The 18,747-nt window shown below is 48.7% G+C and overlaps 1 protein-coding gene across 2 annotated transcripts in view; it reads right to left on the bottom strand.

The window, feature by feature from the left end:
- Window positions 1–18,747, bottom strand: part of ace (angiotensin I converting enzyme (peptidyl-dipeptidase A) 1) — a 432,315-nt gene that overhangs the window by 299,039 nt on the left and 114,529 nt on the right. For both annotated transcript variants that reach the window (XM_085966629.1, XM_085966628.1), the window contains exons 7-8: window positions 11,090–11,262; window positions 10,226–10,449 (exon numbers count right to left, since the gene is read on the bottom strand). In XM_085966629.1, coding sequence (XP_085822755.1) covers window positions 10,226–10,449; window positions 11,090–11,262 — 397 coding nt within the window. The remainder of the gene's footprint in view (window positions 1–10,225; window positions 10,450–11,089; window positions 11,263–18,747) is intronic.

The raw sequence follows: 18,747 nt of genomic DNA, 5'->3' as shown, positions 1-18,747 counted from the left end.
CGATGGAGAGGATGTGCGGTTCAATCCTCGCGTGTGTCAGCCGTGACTCAGTGGGCAGCACCCTCGCCTCTGAGTCAGAGGGTCGTGAGTTCAAGCCCCACTCCAGAGACTTGAGCACATCAAGCTAGGCTGACACTCCAGGGCAGTGCTGAGGGAGTGCTGCACTGTCAGAGGTGCCATCTGCCGGATGAGACGTTAAACCGAGGCCCCATCTGCCCTCTGAGGTGGATGGAAAAGATCCCACGGCACTATTTCGAAGAAGCACGGTGGAGTTCTCCCCAGTGTCCTGGCCAATATTTATCTCTCAATTAGCATCACATTATCACATTGCTGTTTGTGGGAGCTTGCTGTGCGCTAATTGGCTGCAGTGTTTCCCACATTATAACAGTGACTGCACTTCAAAAAAGTACTTCATTGACTGTAAAGCGCTGTGGGACGTCCTGAGGTCGTGAAAGGCGCTATAGGAATGAAAGTCTTTCTTTCTCAATTGCATATTATTCAGATCCTTCTGAAAATCAAGGTAAATGATATCCACAGGATCGCACTCATCGAAATATATTTAATTCATGAAGTGTTCCAGGAGATTTGTGAGGCATTGAGAATTTTGATCATTGAAGTAACTGAGCCAGCAGGTGGCTGTCTGAGTTCAATGTGGATCAGTGTAGATGATTAATAGGAGGGAGCAAGGAACCAAAACAGGAATCTGTGTTAAATGGGTTTATGCAGTGTTTCGATCAGGAGAAGATCTGTGGGTTGTCATGGTAAAATCTTTGTAACCATCGGTGCAATGCTTAACTGTGGTAAAGGTGATTGAGGTCCCGGGTTGCATATACAAAGCAATGAGTGTGTTTACATTGAAACCAGTAGAGTGCAGTTTGGGTTCCAGCCATCCAGCTCCTGCACACTCCTGGATACATACACAGGCAGAACTGTCTGCCAAAAGGTAGCAATGTAAATGTTTAGAGAGTGGTGAAGGGAGACTCTCTGATCTCTAAACATTTCAATTAAGGATTACAAAGTGTCCAAAGGACTTCCTGAGCAAATTGCAAACCAGGTCTAACACTGCACTGGATTAACACTCCTACTGACTGGCAAACGGAGGAGACTGCCTCAACGCCAGACTTAGACTTTCAGCTTTGCATGGTTGCAAGTGGAATTTGCATTGGGCTGACGGTGAATTTGTGGTGCTTATCATATATTTGTTACTCAGACTCCATGTGGGGAAGGTGGCTTTTCCTGCCCCGACCTATCTTATGAGGGCCAGAGCTGGTTAATGTAGGAGGACTTGTTCTCTTTGGAAAAGAAGGTGATGCTATTGATGTTTTGAGCTATGAGGGGGATTAGCAACAGCAACCTGGGTAAACTATTCTCTATGGCAAGGCACTCAAATACCCGGGGATTTTGGTTAAAAATTTGTTTTCCTTTTAGTTGTGCAGGAGGAACTCTCAGTTTCCAGGCAGAGTGAAGATGGATCGGAGAGAGAGACCCAGAGCTCCAGATCTGTGTCCCCACTACTCCAAGCTCGGATTCCCAGGGATTCCCCAGATCCCTGTAACTGGGTAAGGTGGCCTGCAGTAAGGATGCTAATGAATTGGGGTTGGAGGGAGGTGTTCTCAGCCCTCACTTTCCTCTCAGTCCGACTGCGGGATACCTGAACGGACGGTTCTTCCAACAGTACTGGGGCTTGTGCTGGGGTGGGCCGCAGACCAGAGCGCCTGTGCTCCAGGGAGCAGCCCGAAGGTCAAAAGAGGCAGAAGGCAAGTAAATAAATTCACCCGCCCACCCTCCCAGCCAGAAGGCCCCAATGCTGGGGTTTCTAGAAAGGCAGATACACTCCTGTTCCCCCCCCTCCCACCTTCTCTGATCCCAGCACAAGGTTCCTTCGGGGCAGCACCTGCACTGGGAGGTGGGAATGGCTTAAGCCCAAAAATTGAGCGGACTGCTCTCCCAAGAGGAAAATCAGCCCTTAGGAGTGAGAAAAGAAATCAGGTGAAAGTCTAGATGTAGAGCTGTAGAATAGGTTACCAGGGGAAGTCAGTGAAGAGTTTATGGAGCGAGAAGGGATCGGGTGAGCAGACAAATCGGTGGGGTTGAGGTCTATTGAAAGGGATGGGGCTCAGTGAGCACAATGACCTTGACCTGTTCCTAAAAATTCCTCCTTTATCTTGTAAATTCTTACGGTCCTTGAACCTGGAAGCGAAAGAACATGAGCATCTTGTCACTGCTCTCTGATTACAGGCAAGGCAATAAATCACCCAAATTTGTCTTTTTTTTATTCATTCCTGGGATGCGGGCATCGCTGGCAAGGCCAGCATTTATTGCCCGTCCCTAATGGCCCTGGAGAAGGCGGTGATGAGCCGCCTTCTTGAACCGCTGCAGTCCGTGTGGTGAAGGTGCTCCCACAGTGCTATTAGGGAGGGATTTCCAGGATTTTGGCCCAGCGACGATGAAGGATCGGTGATTACGTTTGTAACTTGGAGGGGAACTTGGAGGTGGTGGTGTTCCCATGCGCCTGCTGCCCTTGTCCTTCGAGGTGGAAGAGGTCGTGGGTTTGGGAGGTGCTGCCGAAGAAGCCTTGGCAAGTTGCTGCAGTGCATCTTGTAGATGGTACACACTGCAGCCACAGTACGCCGGTGGTGGAGGGAGTGAATGTTTAAGGTGGTGGATGGGGTGCCAATCAAGCGAGCTGCTTTGTCCTGGATGGTGTCGAGCTTCTTGAGTGTTATTGGAGCTGCACTCATCCGGGCAAGTGGAGAGTATTCCATCACACTCCTGACTTGTGCCTTGTAGATGGTGGAAAGGCTTTGGGGAGTCAGGAGGTGAGACACTCACCACAGAATAACCAGCCTCTGACCTGCTCATGTTGCCACAGTATTTATGTGGCTGGTCCAGTTAAGTTTCTGGTCAATGGTGACCCCCAGGATGTTGATGGTGGGGGATTCAGCGATGGTAATGTCGTTGAATGTCAAGTGGCGGTGGTTAGACTCTTGCTTGTTGGAGATAGTCATTGCCTGGCACTTGTGTTGTGCGAATGTTACCTGCCACTTACCAGTCCAAACATTATAATGTTATAAAATATAATCTAAAAAAAAAAATAAACTCAAAGTTCAGGAGCTAGTCAACATGAGTGTGTTCTGCAGAGTTAACCGGCTCATCACCTGTCCAAGAATAACCACAACAACAAGACTTCAACTGCTGCCACAACATCACACTTTAGAAGCATAATGATAGGTTGCTGCTCGATACCATCTACAGCCTTTTAAAACCCAACCTTGGCGTTGCCTCATAGAGACTTCTTGTATTACCTTGTCCTCTCTTACTTTTTCTAATCATGGTATCATGGTATCATCCATCCTTGAATGGTTGTTGCTTTTCCCCCTTAGGTCGTTCAATAAAGAAAAAACCTTCCTCTATTCCGGTGCATATCACTTCAGCAGAAATGTAAACAATTCATAAAGTCATAGGGGGAAAAATTCAGTTGGTCAACGCCTCCAGTTAGTGCCTGGCGGGGGCACTAACGGGGCGCTGATGCAGTAGTGGCGGGGCGAGGCGAGGCGAATCCAGCGACACACGCCAAATTCCTCCCCCCACCCCATAGCGTCGCCGCTACGAGTTACCGCCGGGGACCTCAGCGCCAGGCAAACCAGGCGCCCAGTGAGCGTGCAATGACAGCGACAGGGAGCGGGTGCGTCAAGCAGGCGGATGCTGGTTCCAGGGGCGCTACTTAAAGGGATCATGAGTAATGAGTCGCAGCTGTCAGGTTAGTGCTGGTTCACTGCTTCCTTGTCAGTTTGACATTGTGCAAGAGTTTCATTCAGTCATTTAAAGGTTGTTTAGTATCAGGAGTGTTGTGGCTACTAACAATAAGTTACAGGAAACTCTTTTTTATCTGGCACCGACGGGACCGGCGCGTTGCCGATTGATCAAAAAGTCCGGATTACAGCGAGGTATAAATAACAAGGTACGAGAGCCCCGTACACGGCCACAGGTGCAGGAGCCCCGGTTACACAGCACTTGTGCAGGAGTCCCTGTTGCACGGCCACAGGTGCAGGAACCCCGGTTACATGGCCACTAATATATAATAAAACTTACCTGAACCTACTCCTGAATTTTGCCAGTTAAGAGAGATTTCCGGATATTTAGGTGCCGGTAAAAAAAGAGTTTCCTGTACATTTATTCTCACAACATGTCAAACTGCTACACTTGTTTACATTAATGGGGCTGCACTGGCAGTCCACCTCACCCTCCAGGGTCTACGGCGGAGGGAGCGCAGGCAGCAAGAAAGACGAACATGTGGCCAGAGGGAAGAGGAGGGTCATGATGGCTCAAAGCAGGAGACCTTACCCTCCGTGGGTATTCTGAGACGGAGGAAGCCCTAGAGGAGTACAAAAAGTGCAGGGGGATACTTAAAAAAGAAATTAGGAGATCAAGGAGGGGCCATGAAATAACACTGGCGAGCAAAATAAAGGAAAATCCGAAGATGTTTTATAAGTATATTAAGGGTAAGAGGATAACTAGGGAAAAAATAGGGCCCATTCGGGACAAAAGTGGCAATCTGTGTGTGGAGCCGGAAGATGTAGGAGGGGTTCTAAATGAATTTTTTGCATCTGTTTTCACTATGGAGAAGGACGATGTAGACATAGAAATAGGGCGGGGGGACTGTGATATGCTCGAACATATTAACATCGAGAGGGAGGAGGTATTGGCGGTTTTAGCTGGCCTAAAAATGGATAAATCCCCAGGCCCGGATGAAATGTATCCCAGGCTGCTGTGTGAGGCAAAGGAGGAGATTGCGGGGGCTCTAACACATATATTCAGGACCTCTCTGGCCACAGGGGATGTGCCAGAGGACTGGAGAACCGCTAATGTAGTACCATTATTCAAGAAGGGTAGTAGGGAAAAACCGGGGAACTACAGGCCAGTGAGCCTAACATCAGTGGTAGGAAAATTATTGGAAAAAATCCTGAGGGACAAAATTTGTCTCCACTTGGAGAGGCAAGGATTAATCAGGGATAGTCAACATGGCTTTGTCAAGGGAAGATCATGTCTGACTAATTTGATTGAATTTTTTGAGGGGGTGACTAGGTGTGTGGATGAGGGTAACGCAGTGGATGTGGTATACATGGATTTCAGTAAGGCCTTCGATAAAGTCCCGCACAGGAGACTGGTCAAGAAGGTAAGAGCCCATGGAATCCAGGGTGCCTTGGCACATTGGATACAAAACTGGCTTAGTGGCAGAAGGCAGAGGGTGATGGTCGAAGGTTGTTTTTGTGACTGGAAGCCTGTGGCCAGTGGGGTACCACAGGGATCGGTGCTGGGTCCCTTGCTGTTTGTGGTCTACATTAATGACTTGGATATGAATGTAAAGGGTATGATCAGTAAGTTCGCGGATGATACAAAAATTGGTAGGGTGGTGAATAGCGAGGAGGGTAGCCTCAGTCTGCAGGACGATATAGATGGGTTGGTCAGATGGGCGGAACAGTGGCAAATGGAATTTAACCCGGAAAAGTGCGAGGTGATGCACTTTGGGGGGACTAACAAGGCAAAGGAATACACAATGAATGGAAAGACCCTAGGCAAGACGGAGGGTCAGAGGGATCTGGGTGTGCAAGTACACAGATCCCTGAAGGCGGCAGAACAGGTGGATAAGGTGGTAAAAAAGGCATATGGGATACTTGCCTTCATTAGCCGAGGCATTGAATATAAGAGCAAGGAGGTTATGATGGAGCTGTATAAAACACTGGTTAGGCCACAGCTGGAATATTGTGTGCAGTTCTGGTCGCCACACTACAGGAAGGATGTGATCGCGTTAGAGAGGGTGCAGAGGAGGTTCACCAGGATGTTACCAGGGCTGGAGCGCTTCAGCTATGAAGAGAGACTGGGCAGGTTGGGTTTGTTTTCCTTGGAGCTGAGGAGGCTGAGGGGGGACATGATTGAGGTGTACAAAATTATGAGGGGCATAGATAGGATGGATGCTGAGGAGCTTTTTCCCTTAGTAGAGGGGTCAATAACTAGGGGGCATAGATTCAAGGTAAAGGGCGGGAGGTTTAGAGGGGATTTGAGAAAGAACTTTTTCACCCAGAGGGTGGTTGGAGTCTGGAACTCACTGCCTGAAAGGGTTGTGGAGGCAGAAACCCTCACAACATTTAAGAAGCATTTGGATGTGCACTTGAAATGCCATAGCATACAAGGCTACGGGCCAAATGCTGGAATATGGGATTAGATTAGACAGGGCTTGATGGCCGGCGCGGACACGATGGGCCGAAGGGCCTCTATCCGTGCTGTATTACTCTATGACTCTATGACTCTATGACACTTCTCCTACCTCCAATTAAGCGAGGAGCAGTGTATTAGAGAGCTCCGCTTCAGCAAGGAGGTGGTCACAGAACTCTGCCACCTCCTGCAACTAGACCTCCAGCCTCAGATCAAGGTAACCACGGCTCTCACAGTGACAGTCAAGGTCACCGTCGCCCTCAATTTCTTCACCAGCAGATCCTTCCAGTCTGCAACAGGAGACATAGCTAACATCTCGCAGTTCACTGTCCATCATTGCATCCGGGAGGTCACAGAGGCTCTCTACAGTAGGAGAAGGGACTACATTTCATTCCCCATCACCAGAGAGAAAAGCAGGATGAACGTGCATGCGGCTTTTCAGGATAACGGGCTTCCCCATGGTGCAGGACGCCATTGACTGCACCCACATGGCTTTGTGGGCACCGCAAAGCAATCCTGAGATCTTCTGTAACCGTAAAGCCTACCACTCACTTAATGTCCAGTTGGTGTGCGACCACAGACAGTGAATCCTCAATGTGAATGCCCGCTATCCTGGCAGCAGCCACGATGCCTTCATCCTGCACCAGAGCAATGTGCCAGCACTTTTCCAGCCACCACATCAAGCTTGCGGCTGGCTGGTCGGAGACGAGGGCTATCCACTCTCCACCTGGCTCATGACTCCCCTCTGCAGCACCAACACTCCTGCCCAGCACTCATATAATGAGAGCCATGCTGCCACCAGGAACATCATCGAGCAGACCACCAGAGTGCTCAAGCAATGGTTCTGCTGCTTTGACCGCTCGGGAGAAGCCCTCCAGTACCCGGCTGAGTGGGTGTCCCATTTCGTCGTGGTCTGCTGCATGCTCCAGAACTTGGCCATCATGAGGACTCAGCCCTTGCCACGAGGAATTGCTGGACCACCTCAGGAGGAGGAAGAGGGAGAGGAGGAGGAGGAGAAAGAGGAAGACGAGGAGGAGGAGGAGGAGGAACAGGAGCGAGGGAGGAGGCAGCCACTCAATCGGCCTTCCGGAAGGGCGTTCCGTGACCGCCTCATCAGACTGCGGTTCCAATAAATTAAACCCGTTGCTCACCACATCCCCATCATTCCATCCCTGTCGTAGGCCATATCACAGCGCAAAGCTGAAATGAGAGACACCATGAAATAATCCAAACTGAATTAATAAATTTATCAATAATCAGTGAACACATATTTACAACAACATTATTACCTATTCACCCTTGTGCAATCCCTTAGTGCCTGTTGTTACTGTGCCTTTGCCTACTCTAGTGCTCCTACAAAGTGTTGGTCCAGTGGCTGCAGCAGGGCTGGTGGAAGGCTGCTGAGTGTCCGTGCGGGAGACTTCAGATGGCCTTGCAGGACGCCCTCGACCAGCTCTGGGCCTGGAAGGCCCGGCTGTAGACTGCACCACCTCAGCATGGGCGGCGGCAGTCTGGGCTGGCTGGATGACAGGCAGCGACGAGGGCAATGGTGGAGTGGCAGTGGTGGAATCAGGAATGCTGTCATCTTGGGAAAGGACAGCAGCTTCCTGCTCCACTGACCCACTGCCTCTCCCCCGGGGCAGTACCTCAGCATCCCTAGCAACCTGCTAGAGCACAGATTGCTGACCTGCTGCGACACCGTGAAAGCCCCGGTCAATGGTGGTAGACCCTGCCACGATTGCAGCAGTCAGAGCTTGAGTGGCATCAAGCTGAGACTGCATGAGAACAGCCTGAGGTTGGATGCCACCAAGCATAGACTGCATTACAGCACTAAATCATTGCGTCGCTTCCGCCTGTGCTGCAATGGAATCTGCCAGATCGCCCATCACACGCAGCATCAGGTCTGGGTCGCCACGGTCTCTCGGAGTCCACCATCCTTTGCAGACTGGAAATGATGGGCTCCATGGTGTGCGCAGAGCTCTGTGCAATGGAGGACTCCTCCACACTCCTTATCATTGCCAAGAGGCTCTCGGGCACCCTTGCCATTGCACCTATCCACTCCGTGTGCATGCCCATCACCCTTCTTCTAAAGGCCTTCCCAATGAGGTCCTCATCTGAGTCCTGTGCAGCAGAACTCTCCCTCCGGGGAGCTCACTCCCGAGCTACCCTTTCCCCCGGCCTTGCTGCAGCCCGCTCATCCCCGGTGCATCACCCTGTGCAGATTCCGCTAATATACTAACCTCTAAAGAACGTGTAGTGCCAGTATCTGAGCTGGTGCCTGCGGGTGAGACATGCAGTGACGCGGTGTGTTCTTCCTCCTCCTCTTCTCCCCCCTCGCTCTCTGCGGTGCCCTCAGACAGGCTGCTCAGCTGCTTGCTCATTCTCTGAAAGCATAAAGACACAAGAGATGCGTTAAGGTGAGGGGAGGGGGCAGGAAGGGAGAAATGCAGCATACAGCATGATTAGCTGGAAAGTACGAGAGGCTTGTGGGGTGAGGGGGAGGTGGGATGTGAGAAGAAGGAGTAGGGATGAACATACCGTTGTTGTCTCCTAGGGGGTCAACGTTGCCGGTGGTCATGGCGCCCACCACCTGGCGCCTAATAATCTCCAGCACTCGATTCTCCAGTGCAGACAGTGGTTGGGTGTCGGTTTGTCCCCCGCCTGTGCACTCCTGCTCCCTCCTGTTGTGAGCCACCTTGGCCAGCAAGAGAAAGGAAAATGTGTGAGTGAGTGTGGAGCAATGTGTCTGGGTGGTGTGCCTGCCATAGTTGAATAGCTGTCATTGTGTGCAAGGTGTTGAGATGTGGGTGTGAGTGTTGGTAGGTAGAGATTGTTGATGGGTGAGTGCTGAGGATGTGGTGCTTTGGGCAGTGTGTGCAGACTGTGGTTCAGATGGTGATGTATAGCATTTGCTGAAGCATTGACTCACCCTGACCACCCGAGTGCCGTTGTTAAATTTCTACCTGCACTGTGTGTGGGTCCTGGGGACCACAGTGCTTCCTGAGACGTGCTGGGCTACCTCCCTCCTCATGGTGCGAAAGACTTGCGGCGAGGGCCTCCTGCCACTTGCCGGGTAGAGCACCGCCCTCCATCTCTCCACAGCGAACACCAATGCCTCCAATGCATGGTCGCAGAATCTGCGGGCTCTCTCCCTGGGGCGTGGATCTGCCATCATTACAGCTGGTTGAGTTGTCCGGCTCCTTCTCCTTCTCCCTGGCTCCTGCTGGCTGAGGCAGCTGCACAGCCAGCAATGATGCGAATGAGGTTCTGCAGCATCAATGAACCTCCCCTTTAAGAACTGGAAAGAGCCTGTGGCAATGATGACTTGTGATTAGACTGCACCTGATATTGGTCAGCGCTTTGAGTTTAACACCACTGAACTCGGCCATTAGCGCTTGACTTAGCGCTCTAATCCTTTCTTTGTGCAATGAGACTTCATTTTGCGTGCTGTCTGAAGCACTAGCGCCTGGCGCTAATTCTCAAACTTTTCAAAAGTTACCGCACATTCCTGGGCTATAATGAATTTCTCCCCCTTAGACTCTTACAGCTGTGCCGGCTTTTTGGTAGAGGTATTGCATTATCTACCCCCTTGCTCTTTCCCCATAGCCCTGCAAATTCTTTCTTTTCAAGTATTTCTCTAATTCCCTTTCGAAAGTTACTAATGAATCAGCTTCCACCATCCTTTCAGGCCGTGCGTTCCAGCTCACAACTCAGTACATAAAAAAATTCTCCTCATCTCCCCTCTGGTTCTTTTGCCGATTATCTTAAATCTGTGCCCACTGGTTACTGACCCTGCTGCCAGTTTCTCCATATCTACTCTACTTTATAGAGTTGCAAAGCCTCTCAAAAGAGCTGTCCAATTAGTCCCACACTTCTACTTTTTCCCTATGGCCCTGCAAATGTTTTTCTTTTCAATTCCCTTTTGAAAGTTACTACTGAATCTGCTTCCGTAGCCCTCAAGCCCGAGCCTGATCTGTCCCTCGTCTTTCTGTTCCGTGAGGATCCCTCTTACCACTGTCATTCGTGACATTAGCCAGTAGTCCGATTTTCTTCAAATGCTTGGGCGTGGAGACCGAGAGTGCCATCACATCTCCAATTGCTTCGTGAAAGCCTGGGTTGGCTCCACTCCTGAAGCTAAGTGGTTGATCCTTGTACTGAAGGTAATATTCCACATGGCCCATCTCATGGTGCACTGTGAAGAGCTGCTCCATAGTAACCGTTGTGCACTGTTTGATCCTGGAAAGTCAGAAGGAGGGGGAGAGATGGTTAAAGTAGCCTGATGTGGTAGGGTTCAACACCTAACAAAGAACCAGTGAATACAAAGACTTGCATTTATATAGCACCTTTCAGGACATCCCAATGCGCTTTACAACCAATGAACTACTTTTGAAGCTAAGTCACTGTTACAGTGCAGGAAACACAGCAGCCATATTGCGCACAGCAAGATCCCACCAATAACAGTGAAACAAATGACCACGTATTCTGTTTTGGTGGAGTTGGTTGAGGGATACATGTTGGCCAGGACACCGGGAAGAACTCCCCCACTCTTCTACCAGTAGTGCCGTGGGATCGTTTACATCTACCTAAGAGGGCAGACGTTTGGTTTAACATCTTACTCAAAAGACAACAGTGCAACACTCTACTACACTGAAATACCAACCTAGATTATGTACTGTTTGGAGTGGGACTCTGAACCCACAACCTTCTGGCTCAGTGGCAAGAGTGCTACTCACTGAACCAGAGCTGACATCCAGCAATTCCATTAGCATTATAACATACGACTACCAGGATGGTTTAAGGCAAACTAGATGGTCTTGCAATTCCTATGTTCCTATTCCTGTTGATCATCTTTATGTTCTATGAGCCAAGAACCAACCTGAAATCCTTCCGGTTGTAGAAGTCCCAGGCGGATGCATGGCACACAACCTCCCTTCCGTCCTTGGGTTTCTCAAGCATCGAGTAATCCCAGAATTCCTGTGGCATCCCAAGGAGCCCCAGGGAGGTGAAGAACTCCTCAGAGACTTCGAACATGTGGGTGGCATTCCATTTCTGTAAAATATTGCAGGAGAATAGCAGTGAGGCATCTATACCCAGAACAGCCGCAACAGTACAATGGGGCATGCGAAGTACAGGGGCAACCCGCAGCATCTGTCGCCCATGATCCTTAGGCCTCAGGCCTCACATTGTGTCCTCTGACCCATGACTTTCATTCAATCATGACCCTAATATCTTCTGACCCCAACGCAAGCCTAACCTTTGACCCCCTCTAGATGAAACAGCCTCTTCATTTTTTGTTTAAACTTAGTCGTAACACTTTAAAAAGCATGCCGATAAAATCGGTGAAAATTAGTTAGTGGAGGGGCCAGGAAGCGGCAGGTATTTAGGAGGTATAACTTCACTGGTGTCCGCTGCTTCATTACTTTATTGATTTGTTGGTGTCTCCGCTGCTTCATTCATTTATTAATGGGCTAGTGATGGTCGCCCCATTCATTTATACATTACTTGCTGGGCCCACTGCTCCATCCATTTATTTTCCGTGTGTGTGCAACTCTTATGAATTTATTAATTCACTGGAACCTGCTGTGTCAAAAATATATTTATTCTCTGTTGCGCGCTACTTCATTAAATTATTTGATGTTTTGTTCTCGCTGTTGCTCCACTAATTTATTTATTGATGTACCTGCTGATTTATGGAGTTATTAATTCACTTGCTGCCACTGCTCCATTGATTTGTTTTCTTTTTATTTGTTCATGGGATGTAGGCATCGCTGGCAAGGCCAGCATTTATTGCCAATCCCTAGTTACCCTTGAGAAGGTGGTGGTGAGCCGCCTTCTTGAACCGCTGCAGTCCGTGTGGTGAAGCTACTCCCACAGTGCTGTTAGGGAGGGAGTTCCAGGATTTTGACCCAGCGACAATGAAGGAATGGCGACATATTTCCAAGTTGGGATGGTGTGTGACTGGGTGGGGAAGTTGCAGGTGGTGGTGTTCCCATGCGCCTGCTGCCCTTGTCCTTCTAGGTAGTAGAGGTCACGGGTTTGGGAGGTGCTGCCGAAGAAGCCTTGGCAAGTTGCTGCAGTGCATCTTGTAAATGATACACACTGCAGCCACGGTACGCTGGTGGTGGAGGGAGTGAATGTTTAAGGTGGTGGATGGGGTGCCAATCAAGCGGGCTGCTTTGTCCTGGATGGTGTTGAGCTTCTTGAGTGTTGTTGGAGCTGCACTCATCCAGGCAAGTGGAGAATATTACATCACACTCCTGACTTGTGCCTTGTAAATGGTGGAAAGGCTTTGGGGAGTCAGGAGGTGAGACACTCGCTGCAGAATACCCAGCCTCTGACCTGCTCTTGTAGCCACAGTATTTATGTGGCTGGTCCAGTTAAGTTTCTGGTCAATGGTGACCCCAGGATGTTGATGGTGGTGGATTTGGCGATGGTAATGCCGTTGAATGTAGCAGCTTTTGATACAACTGAATTGCTGGCTAGGCCACTTCAGACAGCAGTTAAGAGTCAACCACATTGATGTCAACCATGTTATATGTGGTGTATGTAACCTGGTCCACCTTAAGAAAGGTACTACTTTCTTTGGCTGCTGTATACGTAATACCGGTGGTGACCACACCGGTATATAAGCACAGTGTAATAATATTGTATTCAGTATAGTCCGACCTCCAACCAGTAAAGACCTGTTGAATTTACTCTTGTGGTCTGTGTAGTAATTCTCACTATAACACACAGACTTAACAGTGGCGACGAGTCCGATTCTTACCCTGCTACAGTAATTTCCACGGCGACTTCGTCCACAGACAGGACGTCGAAGAGAGGTTTCCACCCTCATCACCTACGGGAAGACACGTCGAGCGGCAGGCATCGAGCAACCGGAGTGCAGAAGACATCCTGACCTCGAAGCCTCCATCAGCGACTGTCAGCTTCTTCTACTACCTCATGGTGGGTAAGCCGGGCAGCGACGCGACAGAAAGTCAACCGCGTTGGCTGTACAGACGGGGTTGGGAAGACGGAGGAATAAGGGCGGTGAGGTCGATCGCGACCAGAGATAAGGGCCGGGCCGCTTTCGAGCAAGAGGCGCAGCGCGGGACATCGATCGCGACCGGAGATAAGGGCCGCATTCGGGCTAAAGGCGCAGCGTCTGGGGAAACTGAAGGCGCGAGAGCCGCGGTGAAGCGGAGACAGCGTCGGGGGACGGGTGAAGACCGCCAAGCGCGGGAAAACCGCCATTTTGTGGGCGGAGGACGACGGCAAGAGCGGGAAGCCGCCATCTTAGATAACATTAAAAATACGATAAATTGCTACGATGCCTAAACATGGGAACATTAATGCCTTCGACAGTGATATAGAAGACTGGGCTATGTATGTAGAACGCATACAAAACTATTGTAAGGCAAATAAAATTCCTGAGACAGATAAAGCACCAACATTACTAAACTTAATGGGTGCGAAGACATACGGGCAATTGAAACACCTGTTATCACCAGATGAACCGGCGGATAAGACGTTCGAACAGATTGTTACTGTCCTAAAAAATCATCTTAGCCCCACGCCGCTGATGCTAGCGGAACGATTTAAATTTTACGATAGAAGACAGCTGCAAAATGAAAGCAATGCTGAATATTTGATGGAATTACGTAAGCTAGCAAAATATTGTCAGTTTGGAACGGAACTGACAGAGGCACTTCGAGATAGATTTGTGTGTGGTTTATTTAAACAGGATACACAAAGGCGACTGCTCGAGGAGAATGAGCTGTCTCTCGAGAAGGCGGTCACCATGGCAGCAGCACACGAGGCCGCAGCGAGAGGCACGGCAGTAATGCAGCTACGGCCACCGGAACTCGGTACAAACAAATTGGGTTTGAGTTCTGTCAAATGTTATCGTTGTGGAAAGACAACGCACGATCAGAACCAGTGTTGGTTTAAAAACCAAGAATGCAGAACGTGTGGCAGGCTTGGCCACATAGCTAAAGTATGCCGGTCAGGAAAGAAGACCAGCAATAAAAAGTCACCGCAAGGAAAATATGCAAAGGTACACAAGGTGACAAAGAACAGTTTGACTGAACAGAAGTCAGATTCAGACGCTAGCAGTAATGAACTGGATAGCTTAAGAATACACAACGTTGGTAAGGATACAGACCTCCAGACAATTTGGGTCACTCTTAAGATAGCAGGAGTCCAAGTAAAAATGGAATTGGACACTGGATCGGCATTGACGGTCATGAATAAGAAAGATTACAGAAGGTTATTCCAACATATTCCCTTACAGGATACGGAGATTATATTGAAAACGTACACGGGGCAAAGAGTGTACCCCATCGGAAAAATAGAGGTAGAAGTGGTCCACAAGGGCAAAGGAAGCCAAGTAATGGACTTATATGTGCTACCTGAAGGAGGTCCACCACTACTAGGACGGGAGTGGATTAGGAAAATGAATATGGACTGGCACTCCTTGAAAGCACTAACGGTAGATTCCGGGGAAACAGCTGTCAAACCTAAACGATTGTCCAGAATATTGGATGAGGCTAAAGAGGTGTTCCAGCCGGGACTGGAAACACTGAGAGGAATTACGGCAAACATCAAGATTGATGAACATGCACAACCAAAATTTTTTAAAGCCAAACCGGTACCCTATGCAATACGACCTGCGGTTGAAACGGAGCTGGAAGCACTAGAACGTTCAGGGGTACTGTCTAAAGTAGATTGGAGTGAGTGGGCTACACCCATTGTTCCTGTTATGAAACGTCCTGCGAACAATAAGCCAGGAGATCCAGGGAAGGTTCGCATCTGTGGAGATTTCAAGATCACCGTTAATCCGGTGCTTCACACGGTGCAGTATCCACTTCCACGGATTGAGGATATTTTCGCTTCACTGTCTGGTGGGAAACACTTCACCAAGATAGACCTGGCGCAGGCGTACTTGCAGATGGAGGTTGAAGAAGAGTCACGCCAATACCTCACGATCAACACGCATCGAGGGTTGTACCGGTACAATAGGCTGGTTTTTGGTGTGGCATCGGCTCCAGCAATTTGGCAGAGGGCCATGGAGCAGGTATTACAGGGAATTCCAGGCACACAATGTTACCTGGACGACATTCTGATCACAGGAAATGGTGATGAACAGCATCTCGCTAACTTGGAACTGGTGCTCAACAGACTGAAAGAGTATGGACTTAGAGTAAATCGGCAGAAATGTGAGTTCTTCCAGAAGCGGATCTCGTACTGTGGTCATGTCATTGACCGGGAGGGGCTTCATAAGTCTCCTGACAAGATAGCGGCTGTTGTAAAGGCTCCCGCTCCGGAGAATGTCTCTCAGTTGAGGTCGTTTCTAGGATTAATTAACTACTACCATAAATTTCTGCCAAATCTATCCACGGTGCTGCATCCGTTGAACGCTCTTTTACAGAAAGGGGTACCATGGGACTGGGGCGAAAACTGTAAGAAGGCATTTCGCAAAAGCAAAGAATTGATCACCTCAGAGGAAGTGTTGGCTCACTTCCACCCAACACTGCCTATTCGGTTGGCTTGTGATGCTTCTCCATATGGTATTGGGGCAGTACACTCACATAAATTGCCAAATGGCACGGAAAGGCCAGTCGCGTTTGCATCCAGATCATTGACCTCTGCTGAGCGCAACTATGCGCAGATCGATAGGGAGGCCCTTAGCCTTGTATGGGGAGTGAAGAAGTTTAATCATTACCTACAGGGCCAAAAATTCACACTTCTGACGGACCATCAACCGTTGGTGTCCATTTTTAACCCTAAGAAGGGTGTTTCGGTGATGACAGCACAGCGTCTCCAGAGATGGTCTCTTTTCTTAGGGGCACATCAATATCAGATAGAATTCAAAGGTACGAAACAGCATGGCAATGCTGATGGCCTGTCGCGCCTGCCACTACCTGAAGATGAAGACACGACGGAAGTTGACCCTGTTGAGTTATTTCATTCGACCATTATCGAGTGTTTACCTGTCACCAACGCAAGTATTGAAAGAGAAACCAGGAACGACCCGACACTGTCCAGAGTTTACGAGGTGACAGTGAAAGGATGGCCAACACGGGGTGATCCTCTGTTACCGGCATTTTCGGCAAGGCGAGACCAGCTGTCCGTCTGCCATGGTACTTTGATGTACGGGACAAGAGTGATTATTCCTCCCAAGTTAAAGGAAAGAGTTTTAAAAGAACTACATGAAGGTCATCTGGGGGGAGTTAAAATGAAAAGTCTTGCTAGGGCTTACGTATGGTGGCTGGGTATTGACCAACAGATTGAGGAGTTAACGAAAAGCTGCGCTGGGTGTCAAAAAGTGCAAAATGCACCTCCGATAGCACCGCTACACCCATGGGAATGGCCTTCAGCCCCATGGCAACGCGTACACATTGACTTTGCTGGTCCATTCATGGACTCCATGTTCCTAATCGCGGTGGACGCACATTCCAAATGGCCAGAAGTCATCAAGATGAATACCACTACTTCAGAAAAGACAATTGCGGTGTTAAGAACAATATTCGCAAGGAACGGATTGCCAGAACAGATCTGTTCGGACAACGGACGACAGTTTGTATCGGAAGAATTCCAACAATTCTTGAAGAAGAATGGAGTTAAACATTATACCTCTGCCCCATATCATCCGGCGACAAACGGGTTGGCTGAAAGATTTGTCCAGACATTCAAAAAGGCTATTAAGGCCATGAATGATGATCAGATTCCGCTGCAACACAAGGTTGATAAGTTCCTGATGTCATATAGAAACGCCGATCATGCCGTGACTAACCAAAGTCCTGCTATGATGTTTTATAACAGGAGGTTGCGGTCCAGGTTGGACTTGTTAAAACCAAATGTGCGGAGGGAAGTGGAAAACAAACAGCTTCGGCATATTAACAGCAAGACCGCTCGAACTTTCGACGTAGGACAACCAGTGATGGCAAGGGGCTATGGAAACGACAAATGGCAGTCCGGAACAATCTGGGCCAGACAAGGACCTCTGATGTACACCGTAGATATTGGTCATAATGTGATAAGGCGTCATACGGATCAACTGGTAGAGTCGAGAGCAAGGGTCGAACCCATGGTTGTGACAGAGACAGCTGTGGAAGACGTTCATGAACCTGAAGCATCTACCTCGGCCGAGAATGTATTTGATGATGATGACACCCAATACATTGGCAACCAACTAGAGGAGGCACCTCAACAACAAGAATCAGAGACCACTGAAAGGCGTTATCCAAGCCGAATCAGAAAGCCTCCTGAGAGACTGAACCTTTGAACTGTTATACCTGAAGTTATATATGTATATATGTTATGTTTATTTGGGGATATGACTGTTAAGCTAAAAAGGGAGGATTGTGGTGTATGTAACCTGGTCCACCTTAAGAAAGGTACTACTTTCTTTGGCTGCTGTATACGTAATACCGGTGGTGACCACACCGGTATATAAGCACAGTGTAATAATATTGTATTCAGTATAGTCTGACCTCCAACCAGTAAAGACCTGTTGAATTTACTCTTGTGGTCTGTGTAGTAATTCTCACTATAACACACAGACTTAACATTATATATATACTGTAACTAGTAATATATTAAATATATATGGATTATGGTACTTTATATATATCAGAGATACAATGATATGGTACTTCGTATATGTTATAGATACAGTACCTGATAATGTATTATAGATACCTTATATTTATTATAGAAACAGGGATACGGTACCTGATGAAATATTATATATATATATTGGTTTGTCTGTCTGTCTGTCTGTCTGTCCACTATACACTCAAAAGTTATAGAGCGTACCTACACACATGTTATATCAAAAGAAAGCTGATCATTAGGGGAGTCTAATAGGCATATTTACTTTCTGGTCAGACAAAAATTGTTCGGACACTACAAAAAAAGTTCAAAAAAAGGACAAAATCCGCTCATTAGCGGTTGACCAATCCTACCGCTCATTAGCATTGAGTGACGTGAACGTTGACCAATCCTACCACTCATTAGCGTTGAGTGACGTGATGGTTGACCAATTGGGGGCGTTTCATGGCATTTGTGGGCGGGGCCTAATCGTTCAAACTGCCGAGCGGGAGCTGAGCTGAGGAGAATGGCGGTCATTAAACCTGCCGGGCCTCAAGCTCAAAATATGGTAATGGAGGTGAGGAAATTGTTGATTCATTAATATTGACACAAAAAAGCTGGTTTTAAAAGAAAAAAAAATCCAGTTGCAAAGGAATGCATGATACACTAAGTTCGCGTTTAACGTTTTATGAGGCATTTTAAGATAACGGATACCCAGCTGAACGCTGTAGGTAAGCTCTTTTTCCTCAGGCCTCGAAGCCTCGGCCTCTCCTCGCCAGCCATGCCAGAGCTAGGCACCGCCCGTCCCGCTGGGCCCGATTCCAAACCCGCGGCCCGCGATCGCCGCCATCTTGGTAAAGGCTGGCGGGGCGGGACGGAGCCCAGCGTAGCCATCGCCACCATCTTGGTAAAGGCTGGCGGGCGGGAACTCGGGCTTTCCCCCCCTCAGCCCGGTCCCGG

The sequence above is a fragment of the Somniosus microcephalus genome, chromosome 24 (genome assembly GCF_052327205.1).
Source record: "Somniosus microcephalus isolate GS21.2 chromosome 24, FLI_Smic_1.0, whole genome shotgun sequence".
NCBI lineage: Eukaryota > Metazoa > Chordata > Chondrichthyes > Squaliformes > Somniosidae > Somniosus > Somniosus microcephalus.
The sequence above is the reverse complement of the archived record's forward strand: the minus strand, read 5'-3'. Positions and strand labels throughout refer to the sequence as shown.